Consider the following 18076-nt stretch of genomic DNA (forward strand, 5'->3'; position numbering starts at 1 on the left):
TTCAATTTTGGTGATTACATGACGCATTAGTCAACAATTTCGCTTTGTAAATGAAGAACAGCGTGTACGATTAAAATTATTCAAGTTATAAACGTATTTGTTTTTCACGTGTGCCATATTAACGACATAATGATCGCTGAACGAAAATTTAAGGATGAGAATAGCATCGAGCGAAAATAATTTTCATATAAATACCCAGAGTTGGGAAAGTTACTTTATAAAAGTATCTAGTTACAGTTACAAGTTACCAATTCTGAAAAGTAACGCGTTACAGTTAAAGTATACAAGTTAAAAAGTAACGAATCGTTACTTGACAGTTACTTTCTTGCAACGAAAATAAAAATATCAAATCTGCATTTGAATTGTAAAGCGTCGATAAAGACGTTTATGTGGAAATGCAAGACCTAATGCAATCTGAAGGTTTAAAAAATATATGAAGTAACTATTAATGTAACTGAATTAAGTTACAGTTATTAAAGAAAAGTAACTGTAATTGTAACTTTGTTACAAGTAACGAGTTACTTCCCAACCCTGTAAATACCCAATCATTATTATAACGATGTTTTATTTATGGAAATAGGATAATGTGCTGTGTTCGAAAGACGCGGTGACCTATATTACACCAAATAAGCATGATTAATTGACCATGATTCAGCTTAACTCTTCTGTTTCTCCGCGCATAAAGTAAGGGTAATTTCTGATAAATGATGCTTTGTTCAACGTCCAATTAGTAAATGTAGCATGTAATAACGGTAGCACAAAAATAAATTTCAAATTACAAAGTTGTGCAAACTTGATGAGTTTAAGGACACTATACACACCCTCGGAGTGAGAGTTATATTTTTTTTTCTAATCTGCTAATTTTAGTAAGTGCAACCGAGCGTAACGTAATAATCCTTCGAACGCTGCTCTCGTTAGAAGCATATTGAAAACATACATTTTATCACGTACGTCGTGCTCTCCGAGCTTGTTGGAAACCGCGGTAATGCTCACTGATGCAACTTTCCCCTCGAGTATTTGCCCTCTGCACCGCGCTTAATGCACAAATATATATCGTTTTCCACTGTTCTTTTATCTCGTTTGAAAACGGCGGTCCGAAGAGGTTCGGGTGCATGTATAGGTACGTAACCGGAAAGGTAATCGTTCGAACGTATCCTCCCAGTTCGGCCGGAGGTACACAGGGACGTTCCCAAGTTTTATTATCCCTGTTTTTGTCAACCCCCGGAGAGGGTGACCGTTTCTTTCTCTTAGCAGCGATATTTCACTATGGCGAAGAGAAAGAGTGAGAGAGAGAGAGAGAGAGAGAGAGAGACGCTCGCCTCTTAAGCGTTCGAACCCATTCGGGGGCGAGCTAGGTTGAGAAATAAGGAGGGGGCAAAAGGGGATAGTTACCCGCACTGCAGAATTGCCATTTTCCGGCCTCTCCCTCTCTATTTTACTCCCCTAATCCCAACGCCATAAATTAGCCGGGACGGAAGTTCGATACGTTAGTCGCATTTGTCCACGGTATATCCGAAATAAAGAGGACCCGGTGAAATCATGAGTGCACGCGAGTTGGCGGAGGGAATTGTCCCTTTCGCGCGACACTAGGGTCCTTGCTCTCGGTCAACGAAGGCCAACCGTATATCTGTCTCGACTATTCAAGGTATCGATACCTGGCATCTCCCTGACAAACGAAAATAGTGACAAATATTTACACCTATCTATTCTAGCGTTATGTACAATTCGTTCTATAAACTAAAATGCAACTGGTTGCTCGTTTACTTCATATCGATATTTTGTGCGCATGTCCAGATGTCATATTTCCTTCCCAAACATTCTGGAGCGCGTTATCGATATGTTCCACAAGATATTTAGTTACCTCAGAAATCGATATTGCCAAATGTCTAATTAGATTAGGGATAACAATCGTTATTATTAGATATAATTATTTGTTCGCTACGATACTTTTGATTGTTTAAAATCTAATATCGTGCATAGATTTATAAAGCGACGCAAATAAGTCTATTACACATGCATGCCATAACAACTTTTAATTTGTATGAGAAGTGCTTTTTTAATTATTATTATTAAAGTAAGCAATTGTAAATATATTCTTATTATTGCTCATTAATATTCGTTATTATGCGATTAACATATTTATTAATTATTAAAAATTAAAGAGATTACAAATGTTAATAATACTTATATCTATCTACAGTTTATTAATATAGAATGTATATTAATAATTAATAAAACAGTGATTTCCATTATGTTTCTATATTGTAATAATTTCTTAATGAGTTCTATTTAAAATTTATATGCTGTGTAATACCAAAAGTCAGAAAACATACATATATGTATAAAATATATATCGAGTAGCACTTGTTTATCAAAATACACAACGTACGAAACTACAAATAAAATTCTATTCTGAAATTTAAAGTAAATAAATTATTAAATCGTTTAATGGTGTGAAACTTGGAAAAACTAATTTTACTAATTTAACAAATGTTTAATATTTTGCTCTTGCACGTTGCATCGTAACACATCTTATAGCAATTTGTTGAATCAATACCTCGATAGAGCTCCCATCTAATTTTCATCTCTGAATGGCGCCTTGTAGCGTTGTATATTAATGACCGCTCCGCGCCATACAACATGCATACAATGGCATGCAGCGAACAATAGTGCGCATCGATTCGAATGAGTCAATCATGGCCAATCTAATTTGGGCATGCGTAAGATCGAAGCACATGGAATGTGATTCATGGCCTGTTCTACGTTATTGACGGTAATTTCAACAATATCGGTGATAATTCTGATAAGATGTCTCTTGAGATGACATTTCTAATATTTGTAGGTCAAAGTTTATCGTGCGCTACAGGAAATTTGTGTAAAAAAATTATGTTGGCATTGATTTTTCTTTGTCAGAAGGGATTAGATAAATTTGTAATATTCAAACTTTAATTATAAGATCTCCCAAAATAACTGGAGCCTAAAATTACTATTTTCCTAAAATTCCGCTTATTGCGTTATCCACTAATATGCACATGTGAAACTTAATGCAATAATTTTCTTTTCAAATTAGGATGAGAGAGAGAGAGAGAGAGAGAGAGAGAGAGAGAGAGAGAGAGAGAGAGAGAGATTGCTAGATTGAATTTTTTAATAAAAATGTCATCTACCTATATGTGTATTGAAAAATATTTGTATATAAATATATTTTAATTAATTTGGAGTCCTTAGTGTTATAAAATGCAATATTGCGAGAATATCTGTAAATTATTTAAAGTTCCGGTATATCGCAAAACGATTGTTTTAGCGATATTCCGATACTTTAATCGATTCTTTATATGTATATGATAACACTGGTCAACGATTAACGATATAATGATGATTAATCCTCTGTTATTCGTCGGCTTCTGGAGTTCGTGTTAACAACATTCAGGATTACCAATAGAAGAGTAATTTTTAGTTTGCAAACCGTCAGATATACAGCATAAATTTTACGATCTAAATTACAACGTTGCTTAGTGATTTTGTTTATTCAGTATATATCATGGAGAAATGTTGTGTCGTGGCAAAAATATACGTATATACGTATAGAGAAATGTGAAATACAGTGATCCTCTGACTGAAGTGTAAATAGGAACGCCGTAAAACTAATCCGGGGATTTGTCTCGGATAGCGCTTTGTTATCCTTAAATTAAATGAGTGTCGTGCCGTTGCCAAGGCTTTTTTGGCAGTCAATGTGGGAAGGCTTTCGGTAGGTGGGACGGGCTCGCCGAGAAAAGGGAGCGAAGTGAGCGAAGAGAAAAAGGACGATGAGGAAGGTAGAAAAGCTTCACTCGCACTCGTCGTCTCGTCCGTTCGTTATTGTCGGCGGGTGAGGTTCGTGCCAGGGATTGGAAAAAAATTCCCTGGTAGGGAAGGTTTCTCGCCTTCATGAAAACTCCGAGGTTTTATAGATGGGGATAAATAATGTATCAGGATATTGGGGGATAATCGCGCCGCGGCAAGAAGAATCGAGGGTTCGGGTCCAATCGGTGGGGTAAGGTATTCACCGCGCCCCTATGTGTACATCCACTATAATCTTGAGTTTCGTTGAAAACGCGATCGTAGATAAATCAAGAGAAGTTTTTGCGTGTTCTTTGTGCTAGCGCGCTGACTCTACCTGGAGAATTTTATCTTGATTCCGAAAGCTGGAGCAAAAGTAGACCACGAAGAAACATGAAAGAGAAATTAAATTTCTCATGATAACGTTATCACGGACGTATGCGATACTTTGCACGTTTTCATCTGTATAAAACCGACACGCTGCCTGATAATGGCGCAATCTGCGTTGATAAGAAATTTAGTTCGATAGGGATCTAATTCGTGGCAGCTCGCAAATTTAACTTAAAACGTGTAAAATATAGCAACTGCGGTACTTAATTAAAGAGAATTATCGCATTAAGCTTTATCGGATTGAAAAGCATATTATATTATTTAACAGCAGCGATGTTTGGAAGTTATTGATAGATTCAATATAATTAAATAGATTTAAATGCATCTCAAATTTTTCGTTGCAAAGTTGGAAAACTTATTACACGCGCGCTGTTGAGTCGCTTCTCCTTGGCCGGAGCAGATTGTACAAATAAAATGAGTGTCGTGTACCTATCATGTACAGTTTATCGTGCATGACGCGTCGTTACTTTGCTTGCATCGCGGCGTGTTACGGCATGTCATTAAATTAATGCTCAAATCCTGTAGCACGCAAACTGCCGAAAGTTACCGGCCAACTCAAATCCCGGAATTATACAATCTCGGCATCGCAAAATCATGTGCCAACTCGTTTTCCAACCAATATTTGATATGTAGTATTAAAAGAGTTATGTATATTAGGGTACTCGTTACGCATTTTAGTCTCGTCAAAATCGTTTATCTCATAATCATAGTGTAAAGTCATGCAATTAGACACAAACGAGTTAAAATAATCATGAATGTAAGCGTATTATAAAATATGCAGATAATGTTTTTCCTAATCATTTTTGGAGTAAATTTTTTAATTCCAAGCTAAATATTCGAAATGTAATTATATAATATTTAATTATTATTCGTGTAATTTTTCATTGCCCACATAAAGCGACGCAGTTTAAGGAACGCGCACCAAAAATACGTTTCCGAATAAAGCGAGTGTTTCTACACAAACGCTTGCTCATTTACGGAGCGAACCAAATTCTAATGATAACTCACCCACCGCTTTTATCAGTTTCTTACATCGTCTTTTGCACATGCTCGCATTTATAACTTCAGTACAAACTTATGCCACCTACGTATGAGTTGCAAATGCGAAAAGACATATGTTACAGCAAACATCGCAAACGTATCATGTGGCAATTTTACGATGTAATTAACATTAACTTCGCGGAGTAGCCGAGACAAACTTTGCGCAATTGATTCACAACGCTGTATAAACCCGAATAAGTCACGTACAGCCCTATCCACGCACAGAACGTGCTCCTCAAGCAGACAGCGATTACTCTCAATGTGATAGCATACGACGAACTTCATCATCACTGACCTTCCACGAGGGATGGACGAGCGAGGAACACCTGCGCGACGACGTAAATTGCTGACACAATAATGCGGATCAGCGACATCCATCTAGAACTTGGCGTGACGCCGCGACGGGAAAGGACGATTCGCGCCGGAATCTCGGTGCGGACTGACACACGAGGGGTTTACCCGGCTCGGTGGCGGCTGGAGTAAAAGAGAGGGTAAGAAAGCGCGGTAGGGAGAGATGGAGAGAGAACGAGCGACAGCAAGAGCGTGCGAGCGAGCGAGCGAGCGAGCGAGCGAGAGAGAGAGAGAGAGAGCGAGAGGGGGGGGGGGGCGAGAGGGAGAGAATGAGACGAGAGGGAGAGCGTGATCCTTTCTGGTCTGCCGTGAGCTTTAGGGTTGGTGGTTCGCATGCGCTCGTCGGGGTTCACGTGCCCTCCGCCATCACAAACCGTAAGACCCGCCTTCCTCGTACTGGAGACACGTTCTTAGGATAGCGAGAAACACACGTAGACACCGACGTCAGTTGCATGGTATCCGACCACCGGAGTCCCCTTAGGATAGATAAATGATCGAACGTCCCGCGTTAAACAAGTAGACGCCGGATTATGTTTCTGTTTATACAATCTGCGCTGCTTTCTCAGCGGATGTCAAAATTTATTACAGCGTACAAGACTGCAGCTCTCGACTTCCCATCGATCCGATATGTTTAATGAGTATGTACAGATATTACCGTGTTAAAATTCAACTTGCGCGATTATTACATATAATACAAGCCTGCGTGTATACGTGTAATAATTATGCAACTGGAATTTAATTATTTAAATATGTAAATATACCTTAGGCATTTAAAATATACCTTAAAATTGAAAAGAGTATAAAGTACAATTAACATTAAATATCTGATCTCAACGGTGAAAATTGCGGTATCAAAATATTTCAAGTACGTTAAAATCATGATTATGCTTTCGTTATCGCAAGTAGTAAAACTTGTTATATGGTCAGCCACATGAACGTCCATGAGAAACTAAGTTTTTCTCCGCGGAACTTGTACAGAATGAAACTACGTGTTCAATCGAAACGTTGCTTTTCAATCTGTGGCGAGTGAAAATAGCTTGAAATCGATCGTCGGTCCGACGGTGAAAAAGATTATCCACTTTTCCGTGTCAGATGATAAGATTTCGTGACCTGTGATTCACCGCATCAGGCCAACCTACACGTGCGGGGACTACTTTAACAGACTGTCGATCAATCAGTAGATATCCTCGTTTATCAACTCCCTTAGACGAAGGCTAGACCCTAACGAGATCGGATGCTCCATGTAAAGCTCCTGTTACGATTGTACATACCATTTCAAGCTTAACGAAGTTGGGCGCATCGTTGCGAAGCCCTTTCTTCCAGCGTAGTGCGCGATTCGTGTTTTCCCAGCGCGGTGGTCGCCGTCACGAGAACTGTCAAGTGAAAAAATTACGAAACACCGAGCGATTTGCTCCAACGCCGAAATTGGTTCCGAGTCACGAGCCGGGAAATCGTTATCGGGAATCCTAGCGCGATATGCTGGAACTAGGATGGAAGTCGCCATCAAAAAAAGGTTGCAAGAGGAGTTTAAGCGTTTCACGTCTTTCGGTGGCATGCGAACGAGTAGTGCAAGTCATAAACCCAACCCACAGCTCGGACCAGTATTCGTAACAAGCATTACAGTACCTGTATCGCGCCATCCCCGAGGATGACTCTAAGTGCAAGTGTACCGAAACTTTCGTGGGTGCTCTCGTAAACCGGTAAGAGATGGCTTCAAGGTGACGGCAGGAAGCGAAACGTGTTTCTAACTCCCCTCCACTGCCTGCCTCTTTTCGTCGCGCTTCCCTTTCCGTTCTCTGTCCCGCTTTTTTCTTTTTGCAACATTCTCTTCCTTTCACTCGCGGGTAAGGTAAAGCCGACAACATTTCTACTACACTTGCCCCGTCGCACATATTCTGGTACCGTTGTAGGTGCTTCTGTAGGTCTTTTAAGTGAACTTTCACAATGGAGGCGCAAGTCTCCAAAAAGAAAACTATAGGTATTGCCCAAATTATATCTTCTAATTAAAGCTCCTCCATTGTAAAAATTTTCTTTGCTTCTTCCATTAAAATGTCAGATAAAACGATAAATAGTTTCAGTTCAACGTCAAACACTCGTGTATATCGTGCATCGTTTTCCGCTAATCAAAAATATTTGTATTTACAATTGCGTCTCTATCACGTATTATTAATATGGAAATACGTATAGACTAATAGATTGGTGATATGTGATTTCAACTGGAGAAGGATTGCAGTACAAACAGAATATAATATGTGTTTAATTATTTAAATAAGTAAATATTGAAAATAGGAATATAGAGAAACTGTGCGCGCAACTGATTATGATCTGGTCCCGTTTAGAATTATTATGTATCGCCAAGCGTTTGCATTATTTAGTATTGTTGAATAATATCAACGTAATAATATAAACTATGTAGTCTAAGCAAAACAGAGAAATAATAGGAATTTTACGTTACGAGATACATATTAAAACACTGCTGGACCATCTGACGTACACGATGAAAATATTATTATATATCTTGATGCAAATTTTCCAAAATTATATTAATTCATTACTGTTACCATGCATCGATTCATCGGTACTTAGGGGTTATTGTTAATCGTATCTAGAAGATTGCTCCGTGCATTTTTTAATAACCGTAAAAGTAGAAGCAACATCATATCATTTATACTAATTATCTCTCAGACAGTTAGAGGAAAGACCTCTATTGTTAAATAGGTTTCTAATATGAGATAACAGGTTTTTAACATCCAAATTCAATCACAAATCTTTCTTGCAATAATTACACGATCTAACAATGAATTTTCACTGAAGAAATTTTGCCCCAAGGGCAATAAATTTATGGTGGAATCAACTGATGATGCTTACTAATTTAACAGAAACCCTGCTATTTTATATTAGGATCCAATCACATAATAGGGCACTTTTCTCTACTAAAGATCAGAAAAAATAGTAGATAATACTAATATATGTATTAAGTATTATTAAATAAAGTATCTGTACCATAATATTTTCCATTGTACAATATAATTCCGCGAAGCAAACATATGTTTTAACGATTAAAACAGATAGAAATAAATTTTATTAAAATAAAAAAATTCATAGAAAACAATTGTAAATGTAAGTAAACGATATATGTATAAAAATAAATGTAATAACCAGAGAGATTTCTCTATTGATGTCAGTACACATCTGCAAGCGTCTCAATCTGATTTGTTAAAATACATTCAGATTCTCTCTCTCCCTCCCTCCCTGCCTCCCTCCCTCTCCCTCCCTCTCCCTCCCTCTCTCTCTCTCTCTCTCTCTCTCTCTCTCTCTCTCTCTCTCTCTCTCTCTCTCTCTCCCTCTCTCTCTCTCGTCGTAATTAAAATTGTTTTTGAGTAATGTTTACTCCGACCATGTTTGTAGAATCGCGCCTAGTTGTAAAAAGCCGCGAAAGCCACTGTCTATCACGTATAACTTTTAGCCTGCGGGCTGTCCAACGGAAAAGAAAAACGCTACGATCGTTTTTTATTTTTTAGATCGCATCCGCGATAAAATCAAATTGCGCGGAGATCGGGCGAGACGTCGCGGAGGTCGTCCGAGACGTCGAAGCGGCTCCGGAAAATGCCCATTCCCAGTGAAGGACTGGATGCTCATTTCCTGCCGTCGGCGGGCCGCAAACGCGAAACGAGTAATTCGATTTTCCGCGAAAGCGCTAAGAGGCGTCCAAAAGCTTCGACTGCGCTCGCTCCGTGGTACGAGTCGAGAAAAGAATCGCACTGCCTCTTTATTCGCCTTGCTCTAAGTACCAAGCTTTTATGCGCTCTAACGCGAGCGTACGAATACGGTGGAAAGAAACGCGAGAGCAAACGGGCGAACTTGAGAACTCTCTTAACAATGAACTCATTCTTTAATCTCGTATGTGCACGCATCGGAATGCGCGGGCTTTACTTTCCACCGCGTCACAGCGATATCGTGCGTATCCAATTATCGGACATTAACCGCGTACGTATTTAATTTACAATCACAATAGAATCATCATTCTAGACGATACAAATTATTCGAATTATTTCAAATTATTGTGCGTTACGCGGTCTCTCTATCTACATTTTATTTTTTAACGGTTATTTTTTTTATTTGCTCTCAATCAATCATTTTACGGTATTTAATCGTTAAATGTCAAGCTGTCGAACCGACGGAATCTACCCAAATTTACTCGGCCGAATCATATGATTGGCAACCAATTAGAACGGTGAATAAATAACAACAATACGTGATATCTAGCGTCCATGTTATAGATTGGATTTTTTTACACGCACAGATTTATCCTACGTGTATCTTGAAAATGATGTAATTATTTCGAGAGGTGGAAAAAAGAGATAAGAGTATATTACAAAAAGAAAAAATTTCTAGAATTAGCTTATACAAGTCTGAAGAATTTTATTATTTACTAAACACCATATATTACCATAAAGTTATATTTTTCATGTATATTCCGAATATATGCGTACGTATCATATTATCCTGTCACATTCATTGACGCATATATTGCAAACTACGTTATATTCTTTCACTTCTAATTTCAAGTCTTACGATTAGAGAAAGCTGTATGCACTTTTCTATTTTAAATTCTTGTAATTCGAATACTAATAAAAAATTTTGAAATTTTTAGAAATCTTTACCCGAGAGAATTCTTCACACGAAGAAAAAATATAAAGACTAAAAATGGAGATTAAAAGTAAATAACCGCTGCCTTTTTACTGACAAATATACAACTCATTCACTTTATTATTTCTTTTTTTCAAATATCCCATTCCATCGCCGACTAGATTTCGGAAAGAGCAACTCCGTTTACTTCCTAAGTGTGGTCCAAAAATTTGGATTAGGATTCATATAGTATTTACAAGGATTTAAAATGGAAAAGCGCGCAGGATACCGACTCCGAGAACTTATTGTTAGTGGATTAATCTGGTGTCTACATACGGGAAGCATATAAAGTTTTCCTAAGCGTTTAAATCATATGTCTGTTCTGCTACCTAATCCTTTCACACTTGTGTAGTCTGCAAAATCAGAAAGATTTCCCTGCCCGTTTTCTGTACGTCCGTTCTGTGCGTCGGGAATAGCATTATATCACGTTCACGAAAGAACCGCGGCAATCGTGTACCTCGCTTTGCGATCCAAGGTGCAAGGGCGCAATGCGAAGAAGCAGACGAACACAAACGAGAAAACTTAGGAACTTCGTTAATAACCAGGGCTGTTGTTCAGCCCTTCACACGCATCCTCGCCCACCCGCGAGCCTCAGGCAAACCCCGATCCGAGTACCAGCGATCTTACTAGACCTTAACGGCCGTCACGGGCGCGTTACAACAGAGCGATAATATTATGCCGGTAATATAATGCGCACCGTGGGGGGATCCCTGTTATATCCTGACAATATCGACGCGCGACGCGTTCCATTGCACGGCGGCGCAATAGTTCCGAGCGCATCGTAAAATCTGCCTCGTAAGAAGATATCGATTCTGAATCGTAGCGACGGCGAAAAGATTCTTCGCAAAATGACGAAATCGAGGGCAATATAAGAGATAGACCATTTGTACTGCCGTGTCTGTGTGTGCGTATCTCAGTCGTAGCAAGAACATGGAGAACCGCGCGTCCAATTTGCGTGCAGCTACCACACACAATATGTATCTGCTATCATTTTCATATGAGAAACGAACTCATTTTCGCACAACATTTATTTCCGCGTCCCGCAATAGTAAATATACCTTCTTTTTCAGGGCTTAATGTCAAAATATTCAATGGAATAGTAATTGTAAGTGATCTTCTAAAGAAATTAGAAAACGTAATCAAGAATAATTGCGTCTCTAATAATTGGTATTTACGTAAAAAAAATATTATTTTTCACCAACGGATTATTAATATTATACAATTGCACGCAACAATCCCAAAATGATTCATGTTATTAATCACTTTACGTTCTCAACGCAAGTTTACGAATGCGTAATATTTGTTGTAACAATATTCCAATGAGTTAATTATCTAGTTAATATGTAAATTAGTAAATTGTTTACGTGTCCCTCGTATAAATAATTATTTATATAAATAATAAACAGAAATGAATATAAAATGCGATTGCATGCGACTGCGATAATATTTGGAAAGACATAAGAGAAAGTGACACATTTGTATACTGCAAGATGTAAACTTTTTCTTTGTCAAATGAAAAACTAAATCACTCACATTATCTCATTTAAATCGTTAATGTAATTGGTATAGTTAACAGATAATTGAATACAACTCGAAGGAACCTTGTAACGTCGATTAAATCCGTTTTAACTATGTAACAATGTTCTGGGCTGGATCACATTAAAGCATTACATTTGTCAAACTCATGTAAAGTCAATTTGCATACAGGAATAAAATCGATTACGCGTATATTGCGGCGCATCAGTTTAAATACATGGTTAAACTAATAAACATGTTTATATACGCATTCTTTCGGTTATGGATACGCGTATTGTTTAATTGGGAAAATCCGCGGCGGATATATTCGAATTTCAATGACACCCACTTAACCAGATTTGTATGCGGTTGCATAATAATTTATTCCCGATCGAGCGCGATACCCGTCGTATTTATTTATACATCCGCTGTAATATTCACGTATCTAATAATTAGACTCCGGGCTGACTGGAAGAGCCACGTCAATCGGACGAACGTGACAGTCCCGCATTGAGCCCTTCAATTAATTCTCACCGGGTGGGAACGGTGAGAATCCAGAATCCTACAACGTGTGCGTGCACCTTTGATAAACGAGTCGCATAAGGACGACTAATTAGGCGAGCACAGCGTGAGGCTGCTTGCGTGTACATTTGAACCAGCTACGTGTAAGCGTGCACGTTCATAGTCGAGCGTGCCCGTGCAGGAAGCCGTGTACGTTCGGTTGTTTTAGGGGTCGAAGGGGCTGCGAGATGGAAAGCATTGGGACGTCATTGTCTAACCGCGACCCGGACCATCGTACCATTATTCAGGCACAAGGCTTTGACGTTTGTCCGAGATAAATTGGCTTGCGCTATAAGCGTTGAATAAACAGCAGCACGCAAGCACCTCCTCAATAATACAGGCGTTCCTGCATTTGGAAAAGACGAAGCACCGCCGACATATTTAAACGGCAAAAACACACCGTTTTTCTATATCGCGGTATCCGCGGAATTTCGCGCTCGTACGTCACGTAGTGGTTAGGCACGGCTAGGATACTTTAGACACACCGACGCGTCCTATCAGTACCTTCTGCTCGAGTTGTGCGGCTTTGCTGTGCAGCAGTTTTTTATCCGCGTCTCGTCGAAATTCTGCCGAGTCGTTACAAATATCGATATTGATGACATCATCATTATTTTTAATGAGGTACATTCATAATGTGAAACATTAAGTAACTCACTAACAATACTCGGTAATAATCGAGACATTTCAATTAATAGTCTCGTCATTCCTTAAGCGCTCCTCTTTTCAATTAAAAAAACAACAATATAATATTTAACTTGTCCGAAAACTAGTTATATGTTTCTCTGAAAAAGGGAGGATTTTGTAGATATTAAAAATTTAGTCTTTTTAATAAACGCTTTTAAAGTAAAGAATAAATTATTTTTATTACGCTCTCGAGACTTTAAGACGCTATACTTTCTATTTATCAAATTAGCTGTTTAAATTTTAGATTTAAAAACCCAAGCAATCGTAATGAAGTTTCGTTTGTCAAAGATCAAACTGAGATGTCAAACGCTGTTAAAGAGTAAATTCATGTAGGCGAGACAGTTAAAATACTCTCAAATATTTCGAACGTTTCCTTTTGTGAGCGCTTTTCATTCCCCTTTATTATACTGTTACTTTGTCCGTAGAAGCAAAGCAGTCTCTATAATACAGCTGATCGCAGCTATATTAGCTGTACATAATTCTTGCATTATTTTTAAATCACAATGCGTACTTTTCCCTGAGTTAAGGATAAAAATTGCGACCTATGCAAAACGTTTCCTTCCCCAGTCTCTCGGCGCGGCATTCGCGAGCCGCGCGAAGACTCTTTCATGCGTGTCGTTGCAGAAATGTAACACAATATATTCGGATACGTATTTCAGAAAACAGATTATTTCCCTCGCGCGTATATTTCACGTGCATCAAATGCATTTTCGCTTCAACCGCAAAACGTTAGTAATTTTAATATACGTGAGTTACAAGTGTGCAACAGTACGAAGGCGAAATTGCGGGCCGGAGAGCCGTTGTTTTTCCTCGCGCATATCCCGTAATGCGATATGACGGAAAATTGCATACGTTTTAAAGTTCGCTCGACAAACTGCAACACCAGGCGTACTCATGGTCGCAGCCATCACATATTCATAAATGTCCTACATAGCGACGGCGGTGTGTGCGGTCACTTGCTTGTACGCAATTGCGGTGACTCCGTCATCGTGGATAACGCACTATCGTCTTTCTTGCGATATCCTGTACCCCACGTTCCTTGCTATTAAGCGACGCGGCTTCACCGGCATATAAACATCGCTATTACAACGTACATTTTACGCGGGCTAATGCAAATCACTTTCCGGGGCCAATTATGTTAAACGTGAACTATTTGCCGGGAGCCGCCGCATTTGTACGATAAGCCCGCGAAAGTTCTTAAGGTTATTTCAACGAGGGCACGAATCTCTTTCTGAAAAAAACTCGAGATTACCGTGATTTCCCGGGGCGAGGGCGAACGCCTAGGAATGTGAAGACTGACTGGGTGTGGCTGGGTTCATTTTCCTTTTATTCAGTTCGCCGTCGGTGTAGCACGGGAATCTCAAACATGAAAGCGTCTCGTAGCTCCGTGTGAAATAATCCGAAACAATACTACTCGAAACTACGACGCTACTGCAACGATACCGATGTGATGCCTGCATCCCAGTAGAATAACGCGACATCTTTTTTAACACGCCACGCTTCCACAAATCGTATTATGAATCAGCAAGTACGAAATTAAACGGAAGTAAATTGTGAGACCGCGAGAAAGATTTAATGCATGTATTTGCAGACAAGTACGAAACAATGCGGAAGTTGCAAAAGATTCCGGCAACTTCGGTAGCTACTAATTTCTTTTTTCAAAAAAATCCATCAATTCCAAAGTAGTAAACACGATATAATTATATAAGCAAGATTTAATTTATTACTTATAAATTCGAACAGAAATACGTAGACTGTTAGAAACAGTGTTGCTTCCTTTCATACATAATTCTTCGGAATTTACGAGTTTAGAATTAATCTCGTCTTAACGAAAATTCAGTCGAACGTCATCTTATTTCAGAACTTGTTAATTTTTAGCGGTAAATATTTTAGCAACCGCGTAACTAAAATCGAGTTTGTAAATAATAAATTACGAAGTGTAGTAAATCTGAAGCCACCTAAGTTCGAATCAATGTATATTTTTAAAAGAGCTTAAGTAGTTGATAAAACTGCAATTTTCTACAGTTTGCCCTTCGTGCCGAATTTATATTTCTAGTTCCAACTAAGATTCTGTTAAGAAGTTCACTTAAAATTAAAGAATATTCTATAAAATTCATTTAACTCCTTTATAAAGTTTAATTCACAAAAGTCTTCATTTTTTCACCGCTGCGATTTTTCATTTTCTATCGCTTATGGCAAAAGTTTGTGGATTAACGTGTAAATGCTATTCTTCTCCATTTCATTTCTAACGGTTGCAAAGTGCTCCCAGAAAATATATCTTTTTGCAAATTTTGATTTCCTTTGTGCGTTCAATTCTTATCTCATGGTCAAGGCCGCGTTTACTTGTAAGTCAATGCGCGTACGTAATGCTTATCGTGGTTTAAACTTAGTAACGAGCAATAAGGTAACCTAAGGGTGCTTCTCCGAGTACTCTGAATAGTTCGCGGTAGAAGCTGATTTCATGGACGACGTTGTAAAGTCGACATAACTGCTCACTCACAGTTGACGTAATTTCAATACGACAAAGGGTCTCACTCACAACATATGACATTTCTTAGACTCAAGCTGCATTATCTCGCTTTGCCCCTTTACATCTTCAACGTGAAGACCGACGTTTCATCACACCGCGACATACGAGAAATTGTATTACAAGAAGTAAATTATGTATCAAAGTGACTCGACGATAATATATTATTCGCACAAATATTTTCATCTAATTAATTTGCTGTATTATAAATTTGCAATTTATAAAACAAAAGAGACCCGTTTGTCAAACTGATTTAAAAAAATATAAAAGTCTTGCTTTCGCAAATAAAAGTGACTTAACATTGTTTATCGTTAAAGCACTGATATGGTATATTCTTTTCTCAATTGCCCAATATATATATTTTAATTTAAGGTAAAGATCACAACTTGGAGATTACAAGCGCGTTAATTGAATATCGATAATGCCGAGTGTGCGACTGGAAGGTTTATACTTGGTTACATGCATTCTTACGTTCGAAGGAATATATAAAATCCTGGTTGCGAGGGTGGCAGCTCGTCCGGACCATCGAACAGAGTTATCGAAGCGATAGGGAAGCTATCCGAGGCTCTGTCCCTCCGTAATCCCGCCTGCTCGAGCTATTATCCCGGAAAAGCCAGTCGAACATCCGATTAGGAAAACCGAACATACGTTATTTCCTTCGCACAGGAAACGCTCGCCGGCTCGCTCGCAGCAAAATGACATTTTATCGTTATTACGTTTATGATTTGAAACCGGCGCTCATCGATCCTCTTATAAGCGAATTTGTTGCCGTGGTCTTTATCAATCTCAGGATCCTGCCATTGAATCGAGCCAAACCATGAAGAGCGATCAAATCTTCTCTTAAAGCGCGGACGGTAAATTATATACCGTATAAAAACAAACGTTCTATTTGATATGAAATAATTTCATACTTATTTACGTACAAAGAAATTGCTATGAATTTGTTCCAAGGTATCGAGTCATTAAATGACGATTTCTATCTGTCAAAAGGTATCGCCAGAAAACTGATAATAAGCAACGGTCGAAGTTGACAAGATAACTGCATTACAAGGCGTCTGAAATCGCGTTAGACTTCGGAACGCGAGCATTCCTGTGCGTCCTTTGTCAGAGATTCCTGCTGCTTTTGCGCGCAAGGTAAAAATCTCGTAAAAGCTTCGGGACGACTTAAGCGGCGGCGAAATAGATGCAAGGGAGCGAAAATCCGGCATTGACAATGGAATTTTTCTACGTTTTATTCTCAGGTGCTCGCTGCTTGTAATTGATAAATGGCGTCTCGAAGAAGGAGAATGAGCGCGATGGTTACAGAATACCCACGTCGTGAGCGGAGAAGACAGAGATAGCGGTGGGGCCGGGAGGGGCAGGTCGAGGGGGGGGGGGAGGGGTGGAAAGCGGATAGAAGAGAACAGAGAACTGCAGTTTCACCGCATACCGGAAGACGAAGGCACGGCCGGTCTTGAAGCGTTTCATGGCAAACCAAATATTCGCGGTATGCACCGGCGTTACACGCCGGAATTTCCAGCATGAAGTCGTTATACTGCGAGACCACTTATAATTAATTGCTCTAGTTTATAATCGCCTTGCGGCCATTGTGACGCGACCGCCCGAATAACGCGGATACCTGTACTGCATACTGCGTATCCGGATACGCTTTTATTTTACTTCGCGGGAGATTCGCATATTTCGCGAGGTGCGCTCGCGTAGATTAATAACACTCCGCGCTTATCACTGCGTAACCGAGCATCACGGCCCAAATCGCCCCTCATCGACGCGCATCTGCGGAGGACAAGCCGCCCCGATAAATTAGATAATACGCCACGCGTGTTTCCGCTTACTTGCCGCGCCTGCAATTAATGAAGCAATAACAAGCAAATGGCGAATAGCGCGTTTATTTCGCGACAATTGACTGGCACGTGACAGAGTGCAATAATTCGCGGAGACTTCATTAATGCTTATACGCTTTGGTGAGTACATTTTGGTTTCCATGTCAATTACAACGCGTAGGGCATTCGATGCTAATTTCACGCGTCTCCACAGCAGATTTAATCAGAAATTTCCTGTGCCGTCATGCATGCGATAATCAAAATTTATTGGTGACAATTTTAAAACCCCCATAAAATTCTAATAAGTACGTTTATCATACGATAGTTTACCACGCTCTAATATAGTGCAAAAAATTATAATGCGATACTTTGGGCTGATGATCGTTTGTTTACTTCAACTAGTATTACAAAGTATCGATATAAGAATGAAGGCTTTCGCATAGACCGTAAGTTTATTTTCAGCTTTAATGTATTCGTGAAATTTCAAGCGATGACATATTTTCTGTAACAATTCCAATATAGTGTCAAATAAAGTTTGAATTGTCGATATCAGAAATCTCGAACTGACAGCTATACGCAATCGCACGAAACATTTTTTCCTATTACCTTTAAAATAAATATGTGACGTGGAAGATTTTCAATATCGCAACAATGAATATAAATTTACCAAGCAGCTACGGAA

The 18076-nt window shown here is 39.1% G+C and overlaps 1 protein-coding gene across 8 annotated transcripts in view; it reads right to left on the minus strand.

Annotated features, from left to right (window-relative positions):
* Positions 1-18076, minus strand: part of LOC105567825 (neurotrimin) — a 187638-nt gene that overhangs the window by 75164 nt on the left and 94398 nt on the right. For 7 of the 8 annotated variants that reach the window (XM_012023029.1, XM_012023028.1, XM_012023030.1 and 4 more), the window contains exon 1: positions 5543-5682. The exons of the other annotated variant lie outside the window; for it this stretch is intronic. In XM_012023029.1, coding sequence (XP_011878419.1) covers positions 5543-5621 — 79 coding nt within the window. In that variant the 5' untranslated portion in view covers positions 5622-5682. Of the gene's footprint in view, positions 1-5542; positions 5683-18076 lie in introns of those variants that run through there. 8 annotated transcript variants of the gene reach the window in all.

This window comes from Vollenhovia emeryi, unplaced genomic scaffold, assembly GCF_000949405.1.
Source record: "Vollenhovia emeryi isolate VEMERY1.0 unplaced genomic scaffold, V.emery_V1.0 DF939134.1, whole genome shotgun sequence".
Classification (NCBI taxonomy): Eukaryota; Metazoa; Arthropoda; class Insecta; order Hymenoptera; family Formicidae; genus Vollenhovia; species Vollenhovia emeryi.